The 24,682-nt window shown below is 38.9% G+C and overlaps 1 protein-coding gene across 1 annotated transcript in view; it reads left to right on the forward strand.

Annotated features, from left to right (window-relative positions):
* LOC140240201 (uncharacterized) overlaps window positions 1-24,682 on the forward strand; it is a 55,075-nt gene continuing 30,393 nt past the window's right edge. The window contains exons 1-5 of the mRNA XM_072319996.1: window positions 1-73; window positions 969-1,180; window positions 2,071-2,199; window positions 4,866-5,057; window positions 24,159-24,263. Of these exons, the coding sequence (XP_072176097.1) occupies window positions 1-73; window positions 969-1,180; window positions 2,071-2,199; window positions 4,866-5,057; window positions 24,159-24,263 (711 nt within the window). The remainder of the gene's footprint in view (window positions 74-968; window positions 1,181-2,070; window positions 2,200-4,865; window positions 5,058-24,158; window positions 24,264-24,682) is intronic.

Here is a 24,682-nt window from a genome sequence, read left to right on the forward strand (position 1 = left end):
ATGAAGGGACATTCCAAAGATGAGGAGGATAAGATATTCCCTCGCTCATGGACCGCTACTCGAATACCAGTCGGTGAGTGGATCCATGAATCAGTGCGCCGCCATGTCGAAACTCGGTGACCAGTTTCTCAGGGAACCAGGGGCTTTGATAGCCTCTCCACCATGACAGACATACGGCTACCAATACCTTGACTTGCCCCTTTAACTGTTTGTGTGCGTTGGGAGCCGAATGACAACACCATAGCTATAGTGTTGTATACACTGTCCAATGTCTCTTGCACTGAATGAGTTGCCAATATCAAACTGAAAGGAAGCATGTGCTTAAAATTGTTTGTCACAATGTGTATAGACGATGACAACTGCGTAGCAGTTGTTCATTTCGAACACCAACCGTTAAGATGTCCCTCGCCACCCCCCCCCCCCCCATTTGCATAAAGAGTGGTAATGGTTATTAATGTGAGCAAAACGAGAAATGAATGGTGTCATTTATGTAACTATCTTGCGGGTGATTCAGAGGACATTAAACACTGATTATTGTTCCAACGCGGAATAATTGAAGACTATTAAACAGCTTCATTTCTGTGTCTTGCATGATATTGATGGAACCTCCTTACAAATTGCGAAAATATGGGGCAAACCTGTGATTTTGGTGTGTTTTTTTTTTCCGAACGTATGTTGACTGTATGATTTTGTTTTTCCTGTTTCAAAGCAGATGCTGCATGATGTTAACAACCTACCCATTCAACATTACCATTAGATATCCTGTGAAGAAAAGAGAAATAAATCAAGTGTATCAAAAAGAATCTGGACATCTAATATCATCAGATAATAAGCAGATTGTTCTGCAAAGTAGTGGATAATCTGACATGTTTATTCGTAACTTTTTCCTGTCTTTTCTTTCTTTATGTCGTCCATACCTTATAACATGTGTCCTTTCTCTCCTGTTTTCTCTCATAAATGGTCAACAGGTGACCTCCTACTGGTGGTAAAAAGTAAAGACGTTACGCAGGAGCAGCAGGAGAAAGAGCTCCAGTCGGCCAAGAGAGAGTGCGGGCAGCTCCGGCGTGAGATGTTGGCCAAGGAGTCGATCCTGAAGCAGCGGCTCACGGAGGAGGAAGCCAGGCGAGAATTGGTGGAACAGCAACTGAAGATAGTGGAGGAGAGAGCCGACGCCTTGCAGGTTGGGACCCGTTTGTCTCCCTCCATGTCTGTTCGTAGAGAATGATAACCACGCAGTATGTCTATGTAGATTTTAATTCCTTCATAAGGACAAGTTAAACAACGTGTTAGCCAGGACCTTCGATCTTGGTTTAATTACGGTATTCGATCTGGTCAACTGGATGTGCTCTTCGAAATCCCAGGGAGGGCGTGGTGTAGTGTCTGAGATATAGAATCGTGGCAACATTTTGTAAAGTTTCAGCGCAAAAAGAGTTAATTTTGTTTCTGTTAAATTGAGATACTTCGATTAAACTTGCAAAAAACAGAAAAGACAAATACGGGGTTTTCATTTAACATAACTCAAGGATAATCCTCCCTTACACCAAGTAGGATATCACCAGAAAGGTTTCCGTTTGCCCTATTTGATGATGAACATACTTTAAAATGTTTTAAAAAGGATCTCCAACAGTTTTGGGATCAAATTCTTCATTTGCCCTGGGCAAGTGATGGATATGACCTTGTTGACTACGCAGATGACAAACAGATTGTTACACTGTGTGCACCAGCGACATCTCCTCAAACAAATTTAACCAAGATGAAAGGTCCTTGCTGGCTAACGAGTCGCCAAATGTTAATGGGATGGACAGCGGCGCAGAAAGCCCCCTGTATACCACCTGAGCACCGGTACGGTGGTCCGTGAACCTGAAGTTTTTTTATAGTCGATTATGCAATTGCCAATCAAAGCCATATTTACAAAGGGTTGTTCGTTAATAAAATCTATCGTTATGTGCAAACTGTCCAACACATTTCAATGAAGTTTAGGATAAACCCTTGATGATATTTATGTCAATTTTTTGTGTAAGATTTTTCATATCGAGTGTCAGTACTTGTTCTTCACGTTCCCTTCATTAGGATCATTTACTGCGTGCCGACAAGAGCGCCAGCAGCGATGAGAAAGCGAAAGTCACACCACCCGACGTGACAATCTCTGACGAGAGCGCCCTTGACACGCAGCCCGTGAAACCCGTCACTAGCGAACAGGTACGCTGCATGACAATTGTTATAAATTCTATTCAGCTTATGCATTCTAGACTATCAGACATGATGTTTTCTTTAATTCCAGTTCTCGGTAAATGTTTAATAAGTTCACATGTGGTCTAAACAAACAGACAGACAGATCCTCGCATAGCTGTTCTAATGTTTTCCCCTTTTTATACGTTATATCTCTTCTTACAAGGGTCTTAAATGTTGATACTGATAGACGGTTTTACTCCAAAGACAGTTACTGCGTCTAGAATACCCCACTGATGAACTATGCCACGGCATCCGAAACAAAGACGCAAAAAAAAAAATGCAAATAAATGGGTAAAAGAAAAATAGCAGCAAAATAATACATGTGAATGACGAGTAATTTTGACATTTATTCAGACGAGTGCTTTTGATCTCAAATGTTTGAGCACAGCTGTGTCTAGTCTAGTAAAAAAAATCGGAAGAGGGGACACATCCCTGCTTTTCAACGCCGTCAAGGTAGGTGATTTGCTCGAATGGCGATAGAGCCTGGCAGCATTACCATAGAGAGTTCGCACCTGGGACGCTCAAGTACAAACCCAGACCTGGTTTCTGAGTAATCACGATGAATCTTCAATACTGACTTAAAACAGTCGTAAAGGTGCTGGCTCACAGGGGTCGATTAAACCTCTCTTCCTTCGAGAGACCTTCTAGATATTTAGACCTCGTTCGAGCCTTAATGAGGCAAGTTCCCCCAGAGAGATCTGACTTTAAAGTCAGCTTCATTATACCCACACTAAGTGCGACATTTTTGACAAGCATGGAAGCACTTTGCCCCTAGTAAATTCACAAGACGTGCTGCTAGAAAAAAAAAAATCATGAACAATGATTAAGAAATGCATGTTTTTTTTTTCTGTCCTTTGTTTTTGTTCTTTGTTTTTTTATGTTTATTTTTGTTATTGTTTATTCGCCCCATATTAACTTCCGGTGCATGCACATCTCAAAACAGATCTATATTAGAGACAGGATATCTTGATAATGACAGTCAAGACGCCAAATGAACTGGAAAATAACATTGATATTTAGCACAACTGTTGTTGCCCTGTTTTGATTTCGCACTTTACTGTGATTCACTCTGAAATTACTTATAGCCAGGACCAGTATGCATTTACAGGTACATTCTGATCTGGACTGGTCGGTTCCAATACGCAAAAGATGTTACCCCTTCCCCTCTCGTGTTCTCGCTTCGAAGCACTGTTCAGGCTCTGCATCGAAAATGGAAATAAGAATATCGGCGTCAAAAACTAGAACTAAAGTAGCATCACAAAAACTTGGTGAATAGATGAGAATATCTAAATTCACGATTAATTTTTAAGTAGTGTTCCTCGAAACTATCATAATAAATATACGAAATAGCAAACGTTTTTATCGTGTGTTTTCCCGTGGCCCGTGGTTTAGAGGAATAGGGTTTCCCCCCTCTTGCATTACAACCGAAGAGACAGCTCTGCTCTGCTGTCCTTGACGTTAATCACAAACAGACAAGATTCTCACGTACCCATGGTAACAGTTTGTTTGGTTCATTTAGAACACACACTGATGAGATGGATGAGGCGTATGTTCATCTTCAGGATCTATAAAAAGTAATCCGGTTGTTGTGTGCTTCGCAAACATCTGGCAACAAGCCATTTTCTGACGTTATGTATTTTGCAAATGTCAAGAATTGTGAAACATTATTAAAGCAATAAAGTCTCTAGTTACCTACACATCTATCATGATTATCATTATCATAATCATCAATATTATTAAGATAAGTAATATTATTATCATTATTGCAGCTGCATAAGTACCATAATTACTATCTTTTCCATGGATAGTTAATTAGAAGCAGAATCATAAAGGAGCGTCTACATGTTGTCGTTGCTTTTACTGTAAAACACCATTGCTTACATGTGATAAGGTCTGTGTTAGAAATCTGTGGCATAACACCAAAATGCTCGCCTCTGTGCAAGTCGGAGCTGAGGGTGAGGGTTTTTTTTTTTTCTGTTTTTGCTCGCTTTACAAGAATGCCTTCTGTGGCGATCGTATCAGTCATGTCGTTGACAACGTTTTCGTCAAATAATGTGTCTTGCCCTATATAAGACTACAGAATGAACCTCTTTCTTCTGTTGGGTCGCTTAATAGTTTTATTACAAATATAATTATGCAGTGTCTGTTTTATGTCTTTTTAAGCGATATTGTTTTGTTTGTTTGTTTGTTTGTTTTTCATTCATCTATCTGAACACTATTCACGAATTATGAGGCATGATAGACTTTCTTTTAAACGGTGGTGTATCAGTGATTTCGGTTCATTTGCAACTTGATATCATTAACTGTCAGTTCTTTAATTCAGTTAGGTGTGGAGGGAAAAAGATATTTTGACGTTGTTGGATTGTTTGTTTTTGTTAGATATAATGTTTATTTCCTAATCTGTACTATTATTGTAATCACCTGTAATCGGACCAAAATCCGCGAAGCATGATAAATTTAATCCAAATAAATGATTCCACCCTTTGTGTGCATGGTGTGCATAGAGTTCCGATGTGCACAGAAAACCCTGTAGCGTTGCTCACACTGTCAAAAGTAAATGGCATAGAAAGGGTTAAAGAAATGATGACCCACCTCTAATTTTCTTGATTTCACGTCTGCTTATCGTTGACCAGGGGTTCTGGATAGACCGCGTGGCAGCCCTCGAACGCGACCTCGCTGAGGAACGACAACGATGTCGAGCCGCGGAGAAGAGAGCCGAACTGCTGGGTGGCGATATCGCTGAAGCACCGCCGGAGTCTCCGAGACCAGGAGAGGCTGAGGAGGCGGCTCTACGGGAAAGGGAAAAAGAACTTCTCAAATTCGAGGTTAGCATCTCTCATACTTCTTTTCCTGTGTATGCATTCAGACGTTAGAAAAAAAGTAAACCGTCGTAGTCCTCATAACATGTCCGAAACTGCCCTGAAGTGAATTAGATTAGACAAGTATTCCAAAAATATAGTACAAAACGCTCGGTCTAATGTTAGATCCCGTTTGCGCAGGCGCAGTCATTTCGATATTCTCATTATCATAGTATACAGCTTACAAAATACAGTACATCGTCGTCAAAAAGACATATATGGATCTTTAAAACCCCACTCTCGTGGTTTGCTTCTAAATTACCTGATGTTATCTATTTTTTTTTTTTTTTTTTATGTCTCATTGAAAGATTTGGTTGTCCGGCAGTGAACGGTCAAGACTATCAGAAATTAACGCTTCTTTTTCACATAGTGAAAATCGGCTTGAACCTTCAGGGCAAGATGAGAACGTGATTGTGGACAGACTTCACCCACACTAGTGCATCAGTGGCCACAAGCTGAATCGAAAAGATGGCCGTGTTTTGAAAGGATTCATCCTTGACTAGCTATGTTTATCTTTCGCCTCAAGAGGGGGTTGTTCATTTCGTCGCCTTCCCAGTTAGCATGGTTAGCATCGTTCAGGGCGCTAATTCATTTCATATTTTGACTTCAACCTTACTTTTCTTCGCTATTATACTGTCCGGTGCTGATAACACTACATCCAGGCACCTATATCCCCTCTATAAATAAATGCCCTCGACGTGCCTTTCTGGGCGAGCTAAAGCCTTGGACTCGGTCATATAATAGAAAGAGAATGATATCTAGTCCATTTTTCTCATCGCTGTCGTCTGTTAAGGGTTCTACTTCGTCAGCATGACCTGTCAGTGTTAGTCACCGAAAACACATAAGAAGAAGTAATGCAAGACTTGATTCAAGTTACTCGACGTTGCTGATACAACACCCCTGCTAGGTGGATTAACCACTTAATTCAAAGACAATGTTCTGGTCTCTTGTTGTTGTTTTCTTTGGGGTATATTTGAAGACAATTGATAGCAAAACGAGTTAACTTTTTTATTTTTTTGAGATATTTGAGATTTCATAGCTGCAAAAAATAATAACAACAAAGAAAATGATAAGTAAATGCGGGATTTTTAATCGAAATTTCAAGAATATTCCTAGTACTGTAACAAGTTAGGCATTGGCTGTGTCTGATTGTGGACGTATTTTGAAATGTTTAAAAATGGCGCTGTACCCATTTTGCAATCAAACTCTCAATGGGTAGTTGGTTATCTATAGGTGTGTTTTGTTGTAAGTTATTTCTTGGCTGGTTTCGACATGTTAAGCAGACAACTTTCAATGTATGGCTTAATTTAATGGATTAACTTTGAGACGGGTTACTCGTTTTCATGGCCGGACGGTATTGTGGGTGACATGTCTCGAATCTGAATCACCTCTCCGCTGTCAGCTCCAACTTCCGCCCCGACGGCTGAGCGGGATCAGAAGGGTCGGACCCACCGGGACCAGATCTTTCAAGACAATCGACAATTCATGTAAAACCAGAAACATTCGCGGCGTGATAACTTTGACGAATAAGGGAGTTCACGGTTGGGATTTGCGCATGTGCAAAATAAAGGTCAAATGAGAATGTTTGTGTATTTGCCATTGATTTTCAAACGAAAAGAATTCTCAGGCAAATGAGGATTTGGAATGTTAAGTTGTGTGTTTCACTTTGTTAGAACGCACAGGTGAAAGTGATACATCAATAATGTTTAACAAAAACTGCACACGCATTTCATTGACATTGATTACAAAGGTGGCATGCTTCAACAACAACAAAAAAAAATGCTCTGTCACAGGTCCTTTCCATGTTATTTGAAAGTCTGTGGTGTAGGGGTCAAATGAGACATGCGCTAACCATGAACTCCCTTACTGGAGCCGACGGCTCTTTTCGCGGCATGAAACTCTCGCGAATTGCCACTGGCATTCAACGCATTGTTTAAACAAACGAAGACCTTTTTACGTGCATTTTAGTTTCACGAATCTTGGCTCATTTACGATTATTTAATCTGAAACATTTCACTGCGCGTTAAGAATTCATTCGCGGCAGAACGAGAGTCCCCAAAGACTAAAGAAACGTATTGGACAAACCTTCGATTCCTCGCTGACAAACTCTTTGTCTGTCTGTAGAATGGAATCATACATCCGTTTTCAGAGTAATGCAGGGGTTCATACGGCTTGTATGGGTTATGTATTACAATTTCAACAGATGGAATTCGTAATTAATGAACCATTCATTAAATATCCGATGCACAAACTTCGAAAGAATAACAAGTAACAGCGAGGCAGTCATGATACATCAATATCCGTAAGTAAACAATGTTCGGAGAAACAAGCAGATCACACAAGGATAAACGAAAGGTGTGTCAATTTCAATAATGAAAACAAAGTATTAGAGCATTGAACAACACACACACACACAATAAGAATTAAAGAATAAATGATTGCAGCATTACCACGTTTCTTGCTTCGGTGCGCATTTATCTCCACATAATTTTATGTCAAGCACCGTGGCCGACTCACAAGAAGAGTTATAATAGTTTTCCAGTCGCATAGGGTCGTTCTTTGTGGTATTTGGCCCCACTCCCATACCTATATATATATATATATACAAATGTATAATATACACACACACCCTCACACACACACACACGCCCAAAAAGGTGCTATTGTCTGTATACCTGACCAAGATACACCCCTCCAGATACCCCCTTGTGGCATCCTCTCGAAATGATGAAGCAGTATTTTCAATTACAGTCCAATAAAGTTTGAGTGGTAACCCCCTCCCCGCCCCTCTCTCTCTGCGTCTGTTGCTTCCTGCTCGCGAACTATTTCTATCAAGGTGTAGCATGAGTATCGGCGTTATGATGGTATGGCACATGTGACATCCGCAAGCATTAGACATGATAATAGCAGAAATAGACAAGTTTGTTGCACATTTTGCAGTATTATACCAGAGGAACGATGTACAAATCGTGATGTTGCAGCTAGAATGATGATATATCGTTGTTAGCTTCTTGGAAACATTCTATAGTGCCATGAATTGTCGATCGTTTGCTATTTAACTATACCGTACCGTACTGAAACTATTGTGAAATATGTGTTAAATACACAAGGAGTTATGTGTAACTCGCTTACTATGGATTTTATTTCAGTTGTTGGTCAGGCGTGTTTTTGTTTTGTTTGTTTTGTTTTGTTTTTGTTTTGTTTTTTTTTTTGTTTTTTGGTGGGTGTGTGTTTTTTTTTTCATGGTTTGAATGTATTAAGCTTGGCATGCCATTATTCCTACAAATATGACAAAGTTCGCTCATATTATAGTTATTATATTCATTTATTCTTTTTTAAAGCACTAATTAAAAACAATAGCGTGATTGCAAATGAGAAACATAAGTAACGATTTGACATTGGTCAGAGGATGGATGCATTTCATGAAGCGTTTTGTCAGATATTTTTCTGATGAACTATATTCTGGCAAACTGCCATAAGCTACTAAAATCCTTACATTCTTATTGGCTGACAGCAAATATGTCAGAAAAACTACCCAACAAAACGCTTCATGAATTAATGTCCCCCAGATTGTGGTCTCATATTCATTAAAATGATAACAAAAAAAAAAAAAGAGCAGTGGTTCATAGCTAAAAAGTCAATAAGATAGGGAGGGATTTACAATCTTTTGGACTTCAACATCATGACAATCACAGTGATAATAACATGATGGACCACAAGTTTAATCCACAAATTACAAGTGAGTATTTTGCATACATTCGTTGCTCCAAATAGATTGCATGATTAATTGAGTAAACTCCAATGATTTCATGCCCATCGCCTATACAGTTGCCCCTTTCCTCGCCATTTGATAGACGCTAGCAGATTTCTGTAGTGTTCCTTCAAGTAATGAGTAAACGTATTGGGAGTCCTGGTTTGGCAGTTGTGGTTAATCAAACCTTGAGAATAACCTCATTACCTATGACAGAGCTACTAAGTATGCCTAATTTTGCAGGGAACTCCCTGAGATTTTCGTTTCCTCTTCATGTATCATGATTGGAAAACATAGTATAACCTAACTGATTTGTAACGTAAAACATGTGTGTAATTTACGTGGGGGCCCTCTCAATACCTTGCTTGCTATTCAGTAAATCATGATTGCAGTAAAAATCGAATTCAGTGGTAGTCGGCAGAGAACCTTAGTATATTAGTATGCAGCAATGAAAGAGTAGGTCCAAACAACAGATATAATACCAAAAGTATGTTTTAGTGCAAGGTGGGGAGACGACAACTTGGGCAGGGCAAGGTGGAAATGACTGAATTAGGAGCCCGGGACTTTTCCGGACTACAAGTCCCTGAGGATGGTTTAATGTGAGTGATGAGTGGTCTGAAGAAAAGTCGTAAGAGGTAGGCAAGAGCACATGCTGATAACTCATGGCTTGTCATCCCCTCTTTGTTTGTTTTTGCTTTTGCTTTTCGTTTTAATGTCTTGTAAAGTATGTTAACGTCTAATCGCGCATCACTCCTCCCCCTCTCCATTCCACCCTCTGTCTGTACCTCTCTCCTCTCACTCTCTCTTTCTTCTTCTATTCTTCTTCTTCTCCTTCTTTTTCTTCTTCTTCTTTTTCTTCACTCACATGTTTTCTTATGATAGATTTCATAAATGCTGGTCTGAAAAAAAAATGTATTTTCCCCTGAAATAAATAACTAAAAATCTCCGATATATTTTTTTTTTTGCGTTTTCTTTATTATGACTTCAGTTAACAAATTCTGTCAGTTTTGTCCTTTTTTATTCTAAGATATCTTGTTTGTGTGAAGTATAGTAAACGTAATTTTCAAAAGGACCTGTATTTCGCCAGGTGCATATAAGATACGAAAAATAAAAAGATTCATCTATCAAAACTCCGCGAACTGCTCTCTGTATCCAATGTCAGTTTCCCCTTCACATTCACCATCATTTCTTTTTTTAGCGACAATATTGTATATTAACACCTGTTCTTGTTTTAGTTGTATTTGTGTACTTTCTTTCTCACTCTGCATTGCTCTGGGTATCGAGGTTTTTCCTTCTGTCTATTTTTTCTGTTCTTCTTTTCCCGTCATCCTCACACCCTCACTTTAGTGAAACCAAGATATGAATAGCCTCGCACCAGTCTTTCCATCGGCTTTACTCATTTCCGGACGGCTAAGTCAATGGTTCCGATCCGTTAGCTCGATAGGAGTTCCCGGGACCTGCGTCTAGCTGTGCCTTTCATCTCCGCCCTTGCGACCACCATCCTAAGATGTAGCATTAATTCTTCAACGTGAATGTCGTATGTTGTATATAGAGAGTTTTAATGCAAAAACCTTTAAAAACGTTTTTCCAATATAGTAAAGCCATCATCATAAGAATGGAGAAATATGAAATCTGTTCAATGATACTACACTCGCCACTCTCAAAGCAAGAAAGATTTTTAAAGATATTAATAAAATTAATTACAATTTGACGTTTACTCATGTTGAAAAGCCTCTAATGATCACTGCGTTCTAATGCCAATGGTGCCTGTATATCTCTACAGTATTGTCAGAGTTACCGTAATGCTAAGTATTTATACTCTTGCTCCTGAAAAAATATTCACTGTAGTGAATACTCAGTTCATTGATCACAAATTGATTATCTAAAAACAAGATAACTGCGATATTAATAAACTATTGAAGCAGCCTTTTACTATATTGTCCGTACAAACTAGTTAACCTGCGTAATAACCAGGCTGTATGGCGGAGAAACTCCGGGGGTGGAAGTAACAAGTTAACCGTTTGTCTTTAATGACAATATTAGCGTCACGCCTTATGGCGTTAATCCTCGGATTTCGGTAGTGAGACGCCCTGTACGACCTGACAATAGATTCACTAAGCACGGTTTAATCCTTAGACTTCTTAGGGAGCAATCGCATTACATGCTGAAGGATGTTTTGCGCTGAATTATGTAGCTTTGAAGTTTTAAGGAGATGACAGGAAATTGACGTAACAGTAATAATGATAATAAGAATAATAAAAATAAAAATAATAATAATGATAATAATAATAATAATAATAATAATAATAATAATAATAATAATAATGATAATAATAATAATAATAATAATAATAATGATAATAATAATAATAATGGTAATTATTATTATTATTATTATTATTATTATTATTATCATTATCATTATCATTATTATTATTATTTTAATAGCAATAATGATAATAAAAAATTAAATGAGGGATTTCTTAAACAGAATCTCAACTAATGATTTATAATGATAGAACGAGTTTATAACTACAGTCTTGTCTTCAGTTTTGTTTAGTAGTTCTTACTTCTGGAAAGTAATCTAATATTCTTTGTGATCTGTAAATCTGTGTTTGCGCGTTAATTTATTAATCCTGCAGCATTGATTGATTGATGTATTGATATATGTATCAATTTACTCTCCACTTTATTCATTAATCTGTAGAATACGGGCTATTCATTGATTCACTAAATAACGCATTTGCTTCTGGACTAGTTGCAGTTGATTTCTTGTGATCTTACAACCGATTACATAGCACACGTTAGCTTACATTATTAATCACGACTTTTCAACTATGGTCAATTCAATTTTTCAATTCAAAGTTCTGAATAGTAAAAGACAAAAAAAAAAAAACGTTCTGAATAGTAAAAGATAACGCATTATCGGAGTTGAGAAGTCGATATCTTAAAGCAATGCAAATCAGTTGTGAAAAAAACCCGCAAAACAACCAAAGAAATGTCAGATTCGTTAATGCTAATGAACTGCACAACTTACTGCAGCAGTATACCTGACGTGTTAATTCCTGTTTATCTGGTATTGCTGCATATTGGAATAGTTCATAAAGTATTAGAATAGTTTATAAAGTGTCTGCAACTTAAGTTGATGTAGGCCTAAAACCATCATGTTTGGTGGTCTTGAGATACCATCGTCTGGGGTGATCTGGTTGATGTACGTCACTGTGCCATCAACACGGAGTGACGCTGAGTATGTGTTTCCTTGAATCAGACAAGGTTTTGGAAGTGTGACATTGACTAGGGGGGGGGGGGGGGAGACTCCGGGCTGCTCTCATTGCATACACTCAAACCCGACGCCTCGCTGAGTTCAAGTTCCACCCCGGTCTGACTGACACAACGGAAAAGAGCCCAATTTGACACAAAGGAAGTCGGTGAAGTCTCGAAAAGCCAAAAATAGACCTTTTTTCGGTCTGTCATCGACGCGATCTCTTGGATTAGTCTTAGCTTCCTTCCGTATTCTGGACGCCATGTCTTGCCATAGCATAGTTGCTAACCTCGTTACCTTTTCTTTAGTCGTTTGTTGACACCATATCATCTTTCTCAATCTAATATGAAATGAATGAAACGTACCCCATGTGTTGTTATTTTTTGTTTGAATTAGTCTCGCATTCCAGACATTAAGTAGTGCAATTAATCTACAATGTACATTAAACTCTTTCTTGATAAATTTAGGAAAATGACCCGTCAACCTAAAATGGCGACAGTGAAGCAAAATTGATATCGTTGAAATCTTAAAAAAAGCTTTTTCTAATTATGAATCTGCATTTCTCGCATGATCGAAAGGGGTCTGGTATGAAAGAATACAATGTTTGTTCTTTTTAAATCTCACAATAGGTCGTAAACAAATAAAAGAGTGTTATATATGAATAAAGACGTTTTGCGTCAAAGGAGAACGTCATTTCACTCACTTGACGATATCAAGCAAACTTCGTTTTGATTTCTTGCTCATAATATAGAGCTAACATGATTCAAACCCGGTGTATCGTTCATTTATAAAGGTTCAGTGTCCATTTTTAGAGAGAAGCAAAGATGGCGGCATTCGATTTTTGACAGGTTGATATGTAGCTGAGGGATACTGCTCGAGGAAGTTCGGTGGAGTTAAATGTCACCCTTATACGATCTGATAAATTCTGATAGACGATGATCGTTACGTCAGTATAGGACGCACCAGAAATGATCTTCTGTCCAACCTGTTCCCTCATACGTGTGTCTTCTCATGCAATACTTCGGCATTGCACTCAATTGCCTATTCCCATCACGCCACCATGGACCTGGAAGTCAACATAGAATGCTGACCATTTTGTCATCCGTTGATCAGTCATAGTGGAAGATTGTTTTGTTGTTTACTTTTGTGGACGGACGTTCATCTTGCATAATGCAGCACGTTTGTGGAGCCGTTTATCGACTGGGTCAGTTCATATTTGCAGCGTTCAACGCCATTCCGGTAATCGTATTTTACATAAAGTTATTTCAACGTTGTTGTTGTTGTTGATTTGTTTTTGTTTTTAAATGTGAATGTGACTGTAATTATTTTCATTGTATATAATTATTATGTTTTGTTTTTACTGCTCAATGACAACTAATAATTAATCACTTTAATATTCATAGATTTGTCGGTTAATAACATAATCTGTTGAATCGTTATCATCTGAGCGTCGACTTGTGGGTCACAAAACACAAGTTATTCTGTTAAAAAGTCGATACGTCTGATTGTTTCCAGATTATGATTATATAATAAGCATTCACACAGCTGAGGACGTAAAGCAGGTCGATATGAAAGAAATTGTACTATTTGCACATTCTGTGTCCGTTTTTTCTTTTTTTTTTCTATCTCGGAAACACATGCTTAACCCGTTGTAGACTAATGATAAGTATACTCGGGCAGATGTCTATGGAAATGCGTGTTATAGCAAAATCGGCTAGTCTTTTGCGGGTTAAATTAATAAACCGCCTTGTTGAAGGACACTTCCATAAAAAAAAAAGAGACCAAATAAAATACTTCTTCTTTTTTTTTAAGATCACGTAATTAGAAAAAAAAAAACAATCAACCAACCAACCAAACAAACAAACAAAAGCAAAACCAGAGAGTTATCAAAGATGTAGGTTGTCATTGTTTTTAATGAAACAAAATTTTATTCACAAACTTATGCGCAGTTTAATGAAATGATGATGAGACAAATCGATTTTTTTTTGCCTTCTCCAGATTAATGAAGAAACGGAAACCTTGTTGCAAATTTTACGCAGTTGAAATCTCTTAGTAAAGATGATATTTAAAAAACAGAGAGGGTTGTCATAGTTACGGGATATCTGTAGTTATCTTCTGTACTTAACCCTTTGATTTGGGTGATAACTTCATGTCGAAGTTACACGCCTGGGAGGTAACAGGTTGATATAAATGGGGAAGTTGTGCGACGATGACGTAATCGATCGATCTAATTTGCAAAATGGTGACTGGTTGATACATTATGATTATATTCTTTTTTTTTCTATCATATCTGCATCTTTGTATGCAAAATGATAATGAAACGTTTACTTTTGTGGGCTAGAATTTGAATTTTTCTTTTTTAACTTGAGCGTGGAGATGATTTACTCTTTAAGGTGACGCCGTGAATAAGCTATTCGAGCCGTGTGCGTCCTAATGACCAATCACTCTATCTAATCTTAACAGACGATCACATGAGCTGGTCCCGATTATAACATGACAACTTGTCAAGTCGAGGGGGGATGCGGCTCAACTTTGCTATCTGAAATATCTCTCGCGTCATACTCTTGAGCTTACCTGGTATTCAATAAGGCTGTATTACGCACTTCAACACACACGCACATTCTCTGAACCGATGCCGTCCGCACTATGACGAATTGTCCATCCACGCCCAGTCGGCGAAGTTGTGCGTGAAGAAAGGGCGGCGCGCGAAATCAGTGTTAGTGTGCCTTTCGAAGCTATCATCGCAGCCACTTTCAGGGGCATTACCCAGCCAGGGTCTGGCGGATGTACCCAGGACCATACATATCGGACCCCAATATATACGTTCACACCTGGAAAGGCTTGGATATATCGGTGGGAGGGAATAAAACGCAGCATTGAATCATGAACGGAATAACGGATAACCGCTATTTTAGCAACGTGGTAAATATATCGTGTATACTTGATTGTAAGAATAAGGTCAATTCTATATACGTAATACCTGTTCATCAAGTGTCATAAACTCTGAGGACACTCAAGGTTACTTTCTTCTTCACATCATAAAAAAAGGTGTTTGTTTGAAGGGTTGAACTGAGATATTTCGCCTGTGTTGAATTGTGAAGTGTTGTCTTTATTACTCTCCCTAGAGAAGTTTTCCTTTTCTTGGTTTGATTTGACTCCAGCAGGCCCTACGGGAGATGCACCCTTACTGAAGTAATAGATGCAAAAAAAAAGTCGCTAAATCTAATTTGAGTGTAGACGTAACTTGGAACGTAAAATGTCTGATTCTTATATTAGCAAAAAAAAAGAAGAAATATTTGGAAACATTTCTTTTTAATTCGTCTGGTTTATTAGTCTCTGGTTGTCTAATATTGCCTTACATGGTCAGTCTTAATATCTTTTCTAATGTTTCCTGTGTAAAAAGCCTTTGCTTTTCCTCGGAATTGTTACAGTTGTTGATGACAAGTCAACTGAGAATAGTAAATCCTCATTTAAAAATAGATATGTCGTCCTTTCAGAATCTGCTGTCTAATTTGTGAGAATATCCTGAAGTTGCTGCATTTTTTGCTAAGTTCATTTTAGATGCAAAGAGCGAGATGTCTATCGTGTGCCTTTTGAATTTGCTGGTTAAGAATTTACATGGAATGGAAGTATTCGAAGTATTTGACATAGATGAACGAAAAGACTACAGTCATTTCCTTTATTTGATTGCGAGTTAGCAAGACAGTTCACTAACCGCAAGAAGGATCAAGCGATAGATTTTGATGGCGCCAGCAAGCGAATCTTGTAGATTTTCATCCGTCGCCAACAGAACTCCTCAGCGAGCTGCAGAATTCTTTGCGTTCACTGTTCCTTACAAGACGTTTTATCATAGCCAAGCGTCTTCTTTCTCTAGCTCTCACCAATTGCAGTTCATGTTTCACAATTATTTTTGGAAATTACTATGATTTCTTCTGTGTTGTTACAGTACAGGGTTGCCATGATCTTGCTTTCATTTAGATTAACGATTGAACTTTCATGTGCAAGATTTCACGATTATACTCAAACCTGATTTGTTTAGGGATCAGAGTTTGCGGTGGTAGAAATTGTTGCATAAATGAAGTTGTCCTCCACTCTGCATCCACCAAATGATACAGAAACTTGTTCGGGGAGGGTAACGCCATCTTGAAGGCAACGGGGTAAAACAAGAGGGGAAAAAGTTTTCATCTCCTATTTTAGAGTGTGTTCTGTCATGCGCTCATAATTCTCTTAGATTTGTGGGTTACACTGATTACAGGTTTACTCTCTTCGGATGGTAACATTTAATCTCACATATTGTAGGCTGTGTAGAGAAACGGATAATTATTTCGTGGTGTCTGCGCGTACTGGAATTTGAATCACAGTCTAGCTCTGTGAACCGGAATCTGCAGCATGTTTAACAAATACTTGTATGTAAAAAAAAAAAAGACATCCGCAGATCGTATACAGATGTATAAAACATGGTTCGCTCGAGATCCGTTCTTTTACCTGGACAAGTTGGCCAAGTTTTCTTGCTGTATAATTCATTTTGGTTATGTAAGTTATCATGATGTTACTATGATTCTTTCCGTTTTCCATCAGAACGTTACACTGTTCACTAAAGTGCCACTGACTAGGGACGACAGGGACAATCAAAATCATGGTCTATTGTGCAAAATTGATGGACTTTCTTACGGATGCCTTTAGTAGAGCTTAAAAACATGAACAGGTTGCGCAGTTGTGATCGGAATCTGATTGTGATACGACATGATTAGATTTTGATACCGGAGGCTGATTCAAACATTGTCCTGCTCCAAAGTTACAATCCGAGTGACTCACATTGTATAGCCTTCCGAACAGAGCTTTGCCATGGCAATGGCTTATACCGTGTGTATCAGATATCATTTTTATCTAGACACAATCAAACACTGCGACTTGAAGTTCAAGAACAGTTAGTCAGGGTAAGGGATTTCCAAAAATGTGAGAACTGTTTGAGTTGCCATTCAGTTGGAACGGCGTAATCTGTATGGTACCGACCATAATGATACAACTTCCGTCACGTTTGTGTAAAATCATTTCCTTGGCATTCGTGGTGTACTGTTTGGAAAGTTTCAAGGCTTGACACTTGTCGTTGGCAAAGAAGCATCTTTATGCACTCAGGAAGTTTGCTCAGATTTTAATGCTGTGGTCGCTGATCACCGTGCAGTTCTTGTTTTCCCCCGCGTTGCTAACCGTGTGTTGTCGCGTCAGGTAATTGGATAATTGATAGTAAATGTGATGGGTCATACGTGTTCTCGTCAGAGGAGGGTGAGACAAAGGATAGATGGATCCCCAGCATCCTCCTCCACCTCCTCCTCCTCTCCCTCCTCCTCATCCGTAACATCCGCACCACTGACCGCAAATACCCAAGAGGTAAGTAACCCTGGGTATACTGAGTCCATTGTTATGTCCTCATTAACTATTGCCGATTAAACCAAGGCGAGTCATTGTATGACAACCACTATATTTCTATCAGCAGTATGGTAGATTTTATTTTCAACATATCCTGGATGACAAATCGTTTGTGTAGATACACAGGCGTATACAGTTACCTGTACCTTAATATCCCAAATACTGAAGATGATTGCTTTTGTAACATCCACAAATATGTCCATGGAAAAAAAAAAAAAAGGTGTTATAATATCATCATGTTTTTTCTTATTATTCATTCACCACTCATGGAATGGATAACTGTTGTTTTTCGAAGGGGTCAAAATTTATGTTTGGAAATAATTTCGATATATATCTGTAACGGTCATTTTCCAAGTATACCGCACAATCATAGGAACAGCTGGCAAGTCATGAATTGTCCTCTAGTAGAAGAATCAGCACTATTCTCCCAGAGCATTACATGGGTTGGACACCCATAGCTTGAGTAAATCGCAAGAAATACAGTTCAAACTGCTAATTCAGATATACATGCTGTGAAATTGCTACGACCTAACGAAATTTGTAGTGGTCCTCTTTTGCTAACCCTCCGAACTTCTCAAAATTTTCAGCGGAATAGAATAGGTATGCCTTTATTACAATCCTTCTTTTGCCGTCGTTACATCAGCTTGACTTGTGAGGAGGAAATGCCAATATAATCAGGATATAATTTCGTTTTCTCGAGGAGGTGAAGGAGACCTCATAAGATTGAAGCTTTTAATATTCTGACGAAAAGTTTGTCTCTATAACCACACACTTTATGAGTTGATTACAGTCCCATCAATAGCAACTGAACAATATTTGATGCCTCTGGGTTTACCACCAACAGCTGCTACCTTTTGTCAATAATGCGCATTCATTGAGCGAACTTTCGACCTCATTCATGATGATATCTTCGTTTGGCTTAATTAGATGATTCGTTTGTGATTACGGATCAGCTTTTTTTTTCTTTACGAATTATTTCTGTCTTATTTGTTATAATGCTTCGTAAAGGCCTGCTGAGAATAGCTGACCTCAGTTGAGTGGTAAGCGTGTGGCTATCAACTTGTCGTTGTTGTGACGGCGAATCCGAATAATCTTCGAAATGTTCTCGACGCCACAATCCTAGGTTTGACTGTGAGTGAATGACTGAGGTCAAAGAAATCCGTCAAGAATTGGATTATGGAGCGGGGAAAAACTTAACCCTTCACACTTTCCCGTTGCAGAACATTCTGAGCAAGCCAGCTAACTGATGTCGGCGAGAGAAAATTGAATTACACAAATTACGTTATCGTTTTCCATTTTTTGCGCGTTTCCGCTCCGAGCAGACTACTGGAGATTTCTGCCGCATCACGTTTTCCCAATCACCGCAGAAAAATTAGTCACCTCGGGCCAGAGAAGAGCGTCAACGGATCGTGATCATGCCGATAAGAGGCAGAGTTGATTTTCATATGAAAGAAAAATATCCCGGCTCGTCAGGAAATGATATTAGCATGGGATTAAGGAGTTTGACACTTGCACGTTCGAAGCACTAGTACTTGTAGCAGGAACACCACGTAGGGTTGTCAGACGGTGGTCTCTGACTTCACTTGAAACGGAAAGAATGAGACAGAGAAAAAAACAAAAATAGAGCAAAACAAAACAAGACCTTAGCAAAACCACAAAATGTGGCGATATTTTTAGAAACAGTCTTTATACCGTGTTTAGAGATGTGATAATTTCGGAAGTAATTTGCGACGAGTAAATGGCATCGTTTTTTGTTTGTTTTTTCACAGTTTCACAATACATTTTTTATTTGGCAGAGACTCTGGTATGTGTTGTACTTCAACGTATTTAAATCCAAGCGTTGATGGAGTCACGAATGAATGTTTTTAATAAGTCTGTAAAGGATCAAGACCACTGACGGTTTTCCGAAAGAAAGCCACTACTTTGACATTTTAGAACAACCCTTTAACGCAGGGTGGTCCTTGATATTTTCTTTTATTTTTTGTGAAGAGACATTATATTTGATGCGAGCAATGTTGTGAACAGGTGAGCAAAGTTCACCTGTTGACTTTTGTCATCAATACTTTGGAGAACCTTGTATCGATGAAAATTGACTGATAGCGGCAGGCGCCAGCGCTAAAAATATGCCAATCTTAGAAAGTTTTTGCGAATCGTAGGCAGTTTCTTCGAATCTTTTGAAGTTTCTGCCAGTCTTGCGAAGTTTCTGCGAATCTCAGGAAGTTTTTTTTTCCATTCTTAGGAAACTTTTAAAATTTTGCCAATGCTATCGGCCAGATTGGCAACACGTCATTGTCAGACTTTTGTGTACCCACGTGACTTCCGTAGCAACTACTTAAGCTATACTGCCGTCAACTGGGTAATCTCACTCTACACCTATACTGTTGTTTCTTTTTGTGCAATTCAGTACAGTGTATACCATTATTATACTGTAAAGTGCACTCACACATCTGCGAAACTTTGAAACCGTAATACCCCGGCCCCGCCCCACTCGGGGAACTCCCGTTCAGCGTCGGCCAGTTCCACATCACCGGTATGTGGGGCCAGTCACTTACTTGCAAGTCCGCCGTGCATTCCTCGCCGCTGCTTTAGCGGCAATGCATCCCTGGACGCGCAAATCGAATCGGATGCAGATCCCATTTCACATTCCACATCTGGTTTGGGGCAAGGATGAAGACCTTACCACACCTTGCAATCGGGATCACTTTCACTTCGAACCAATGACCTCAGCCTATGGAGCTATGTAGCTCCATTCTCAACCTGCTGAGAGCCTCCTATACCAGAGCACTGTGACAACAATCTCGGAATCTTTATCATATTCCCAGGTAGAAGTTGGGTTCTACCTTTTAAAACAGCACCATATACAGGGCTGCAAGTTAAGATTGTCTTTTTCCAGTATTCTTCAGTCTTCGTCTTTCTGGGTTTGTTTGTTTGGTTTTTTTTTTTTTCACATGGATGCAGCGGTTTGTAAGAGAACACAGAGTGAGATGTTAACGTTCTCTTGATCAGTATTCTCGTGAACAGTAGGCACAATATTTTGGTGAAATCAGTGACAAGACCGTCATATTTGCTAAAAAGAAATAAAACAAATTGCACAATTGGCTTCTTCCCCCATGTAGTAATAGTTCAAGGAACACTTAAAGTATATTGGTTTCAAATCTAGTTGTTCCACGTTGCAGTGTTTGGCTTGTTTGGGGAATGGTACACATTAATGTTTGATTTATAGGCAATTCCTAAAAAATGACTTCAGACAAAGCCAGTTATATCTCACTGATGTAGAAGTAATTTGAGTTAAAGGATCCGGTATCACATTTTGTTGTTGATTTATTTGATTCATTTTCGGTTCACTTCCTTTCCTTAACACTAGACATCACATCAGGACACAATTTGTAGACTACTCACCTTTGCAATGATTCCTTGCTATGAAAATTATATAATTGTCTACACCCGATCGCCTTAGACTACGGATCTTATCTAAACCCCATTGGTTAGATTAGGATATGTGACGTCACGTACGTTGAGATTTGTTTCTTATTATTGAGGTTGTATGTATGATGTCACGATGCGAATCCTTTTTAATGTGAAGGGTTTGTGTGTGTGTGTGTGTGTGTTGTGTGTGTGTTTATAAGAAAATAACATAATTTTCGACATATCTTCGTTTGCTTCAGCAGAGTCTGAGAATACAGTTATTTTTATTCTTTTTCCTTAAGAATCGTCATTGATGTCATTTCAAACCAACAAACAAACAAACAAACACACATCAAAAAGCAATAATGATTTCAAGCGTTTTACTCTATGAACATGTGTTTTAGTGCTCCTCATTTAACTCCATGTCAGAGGCATCGCTAACATTTTACTGTTATGGCCTTAAGTGTTTTCTCGACCAAGTTCTTAACTGCTCGTATTCTCAAAGTATCTCCTCTTTTCCGCAAAAATGTTTGTTTTTTTTTTCTTTTCCTCTTCTTCATGTCAGCAATTAAAAGGAAACCCTTTACTCCAAAAACAAGGTGCTGTCTGCTCCTTAAAGTCACATGTAAGCGTGTCTTGTTGTCTCGAAAGCTACAGCCCCCACGATTATGGATTTTTTGTTGTTGTTGTTGTTGGACTATTGTTTTTGTGAGGTTTATTTCACTTCGACTTTCTCATCGCACAGGAACATACATCTGCTCAAAGAAAATCACCTAATGATAGACCCATCATTGACAGGGGACTCAACACGTGCTTTTTAACATGGAGGGGGAGTGATTGTTTTGAGGTAGGTGGTTGGGGGATGGGAAAAGGGTTTACGCTACGTTAAAAGGCAAGGCCGCCCTGAGTCAGGTTGTTTTCTACAGACCTTGTGACTGACACGCGTAAGAATTAGGTAATATTACCGCTACGTTAACATCCGACACAGACAGATAGATAGGAACGCGGGTCGTGCGTACATCTCTTCACCATCACGCAGACGCCTCGTTGGTGCTCGCATTGTCTTGTAGATTACCGTAAGGAAGGCGGCACAACGGTACGCACTGCTGATAGAAGAGTCTTTGCGTCCGCTGACGGACTAAATGTCTTACATCGCCTTTTATTGTATGTATCATCCTTCTACTCATTTGCTCGTGTAGCATGTCAGGGAATGTTGTTAGTGTTCGAGCGATGAAGAGTTCGTTCCTTCGGTGTGGTTTCAAAGAACCAGATTGTGGTTTCATGGTGGCTTCGATGACGGAACAGTAGACGTGTGCGACAACTGAACCGTTCTTTGATTCGGAATCATTTTGTTGGATCAGCTGACTTGCCCATACATTATTGTACCTGATTAACTTCCAGCAGTTTTCGCAGCCGTTCGAGCAACATGTTGCACACACCTATCGACCACTTGGACGGGTCTAGTGAGTGGGAGGTAACGATCGACAAAATGTACTTTTATATCATATAAAGATTGAATGATGATGGTTTTTAATCTGAATGTGTCTAAGACTATGATTTGGGTTTTTTTTTTTCATTCTGTTAAAGAAGATTCTCTGATTTCAGACCAGCTTTAGTGGAGTGTTACTCGCACTTATTGCCAGTTGCTCTTTCTTCGGCTCTAGTCAATGTACATTGCCAGGACTCACGAATCTTGTTGTAAATGTAAATGGAACTTCAATCTGTGGCTAAGTGTCGCATTGACATCTTGTACACTCAGTCATTTCAGTTCCAGGGTGACGTGGCGTTTACTTTAAAGTGAGTTCAATGTCAGTTATCTCGTTTATATAATCCATCTGGAGTACTTCAGGGTTTGCCATACTACATAAACACATTAACCCTTTCTGTGCCAATAAGTCACATGTACACAAATTCCACTCGGAAGCCTATGGACAAGTGGTCCTAATTATAAAGTGGCAGGCTGAGGGTTAGGGAACTATTTCTCACTTTAACCGCCACTGCTACTCAGTCTGTAGGATTGACTTTGACATTTAAAGAAATCGGAAATTTAAGCCGAGTCATCACCCGTCTAAGTTAAGCGATATACCAGCTGCTTTTCTTTGTGAGGGAGACCTCTACACTTTCCCCTCATCACCCACTTATTTTGCCTGTATGATCTCGCTGTTATGTACGTGACTGGTGTACGGGCCAAACTGAATTGCACCCTTCTCAGAAGCCCATGATGATTTTGAACAATGTATCCTGACAGGCGAGTGTATGTTTCAACAAATGGCTTGAATCCAAACGTGGTCCTACAGGGGCCTGTAGAGTTGCTTCCCTCTCTCTCTCTATCTTACCCCCCTACCACTATGTTTCTGTTTTACGTACATTTAACCTCGGGAGGAAAGTCAGGAAGACAAAACACGTCACATCAGATATCAAAGAAGCGAGACAATTTTCGCACAAATTGCTCTTCTATGTCTCATAGTTTCTCTGCCTTAAAGTATCGCGTGCATGGATAAGATTTGCGTCGGATTATTCTTTAAATGTAAGATTTTTTTTTCTCTTTTTTTTTTCATTTTGACAGACACGATTTTGCTGACATGCTTTCGAGATAGCATATTGCGGTATAGATAGAGCGATGTTGCCTAGACAACAACTCGATGAGTGATATTGACTTTATGTATTATTTCTTAACGTACTTAGAATGTGAGAATGTTGGAAATTTGCCCCGATATGTTTCAGTCGCGGTGTATTTGATCACAGTCACCAGGCCTTCAAAGATGAGGTCCTCAGTTCGAATCCTGGCCCCGTCTTTCCATCACTGGTCAACATGTTCACCCACCATGCCTCTCTTTACACATGTGTAGAGATGGACATCTGATAATAATGTGCTAATAATCATAGTAGGGCACTACTAACACTCAAGAGGTTGTACCATAACATTTCCCTTTTAATCAGTCACAATATATTATAGTAGTATTAGAAGAAGTAGAAGCAGTTTTGCTATGTTTCTTACCATTATCATCACTGTTATTGCTATTCATTATAGTATATTTTTTAGTTACACTTCATGGCAGTTGATTTCTTCGGGATCACTATGTTTCATAATAATAATATATTTCGAATACTAATCTATTCAATCCTACTCGTATCTTCCTACACCATACCCTACTCCAACCAACTCCACGTATTCCCCCCCCCCCCTCTCCGTACCCCTGTTCCTTTAATCCTGTTATCATAGCTCAATGAGTATCGAATGACCATCGATGAACTGAAAGCGGAACTGCTCCAGGAGCGAGATGAGCGGATGGCGGAGAAGGCCGAGTTCGAACACAAGATAGCAGTGGTAAGACCGATCACTCATTTCCTGTCCTTGCTTTTCTTGATTGCCAGGAATAGTCATTTGCCCATGGCTATTACGTCTACTAATCTGGTATTTTCCCTCAGAAAAAAGAGATCTTCTTTAAATGTCTTTAAAATCGAGTTATGAATATGAATAATTATTCAGTAATATTTCTTTGCACACACACATCTCTTTCTCTCTCTCTCTCTCTCTCTCTATTTATCTATAATATCCATCCATCTATCTATGTACCTATCTACATGTATCTATCTATCCATCTATCTATCTATCTATCTATCTATCTATCTATCTATCTATCTATCTATCTATCTATCTACATGTATATCTATGTTTATCTATCTATCTATCTATCTATCTATCCATCTATCTATTTATCTCCCTTGTTTTCTATCTTTTCCAAT

This window comes from Diadema setosum, chromosome 16 (genome assembly GCF_964275005.1).
Source record: "Diadema setosum chromosome 16, eeDiaSeto1, whole genome shotgun sequence".
Lineage (NCBI taxonomy): Eukaryota > Metazoa > Echinodermata > Echinoidea > Diadematoida > Diadematidae > Diadema > Diadema setosum.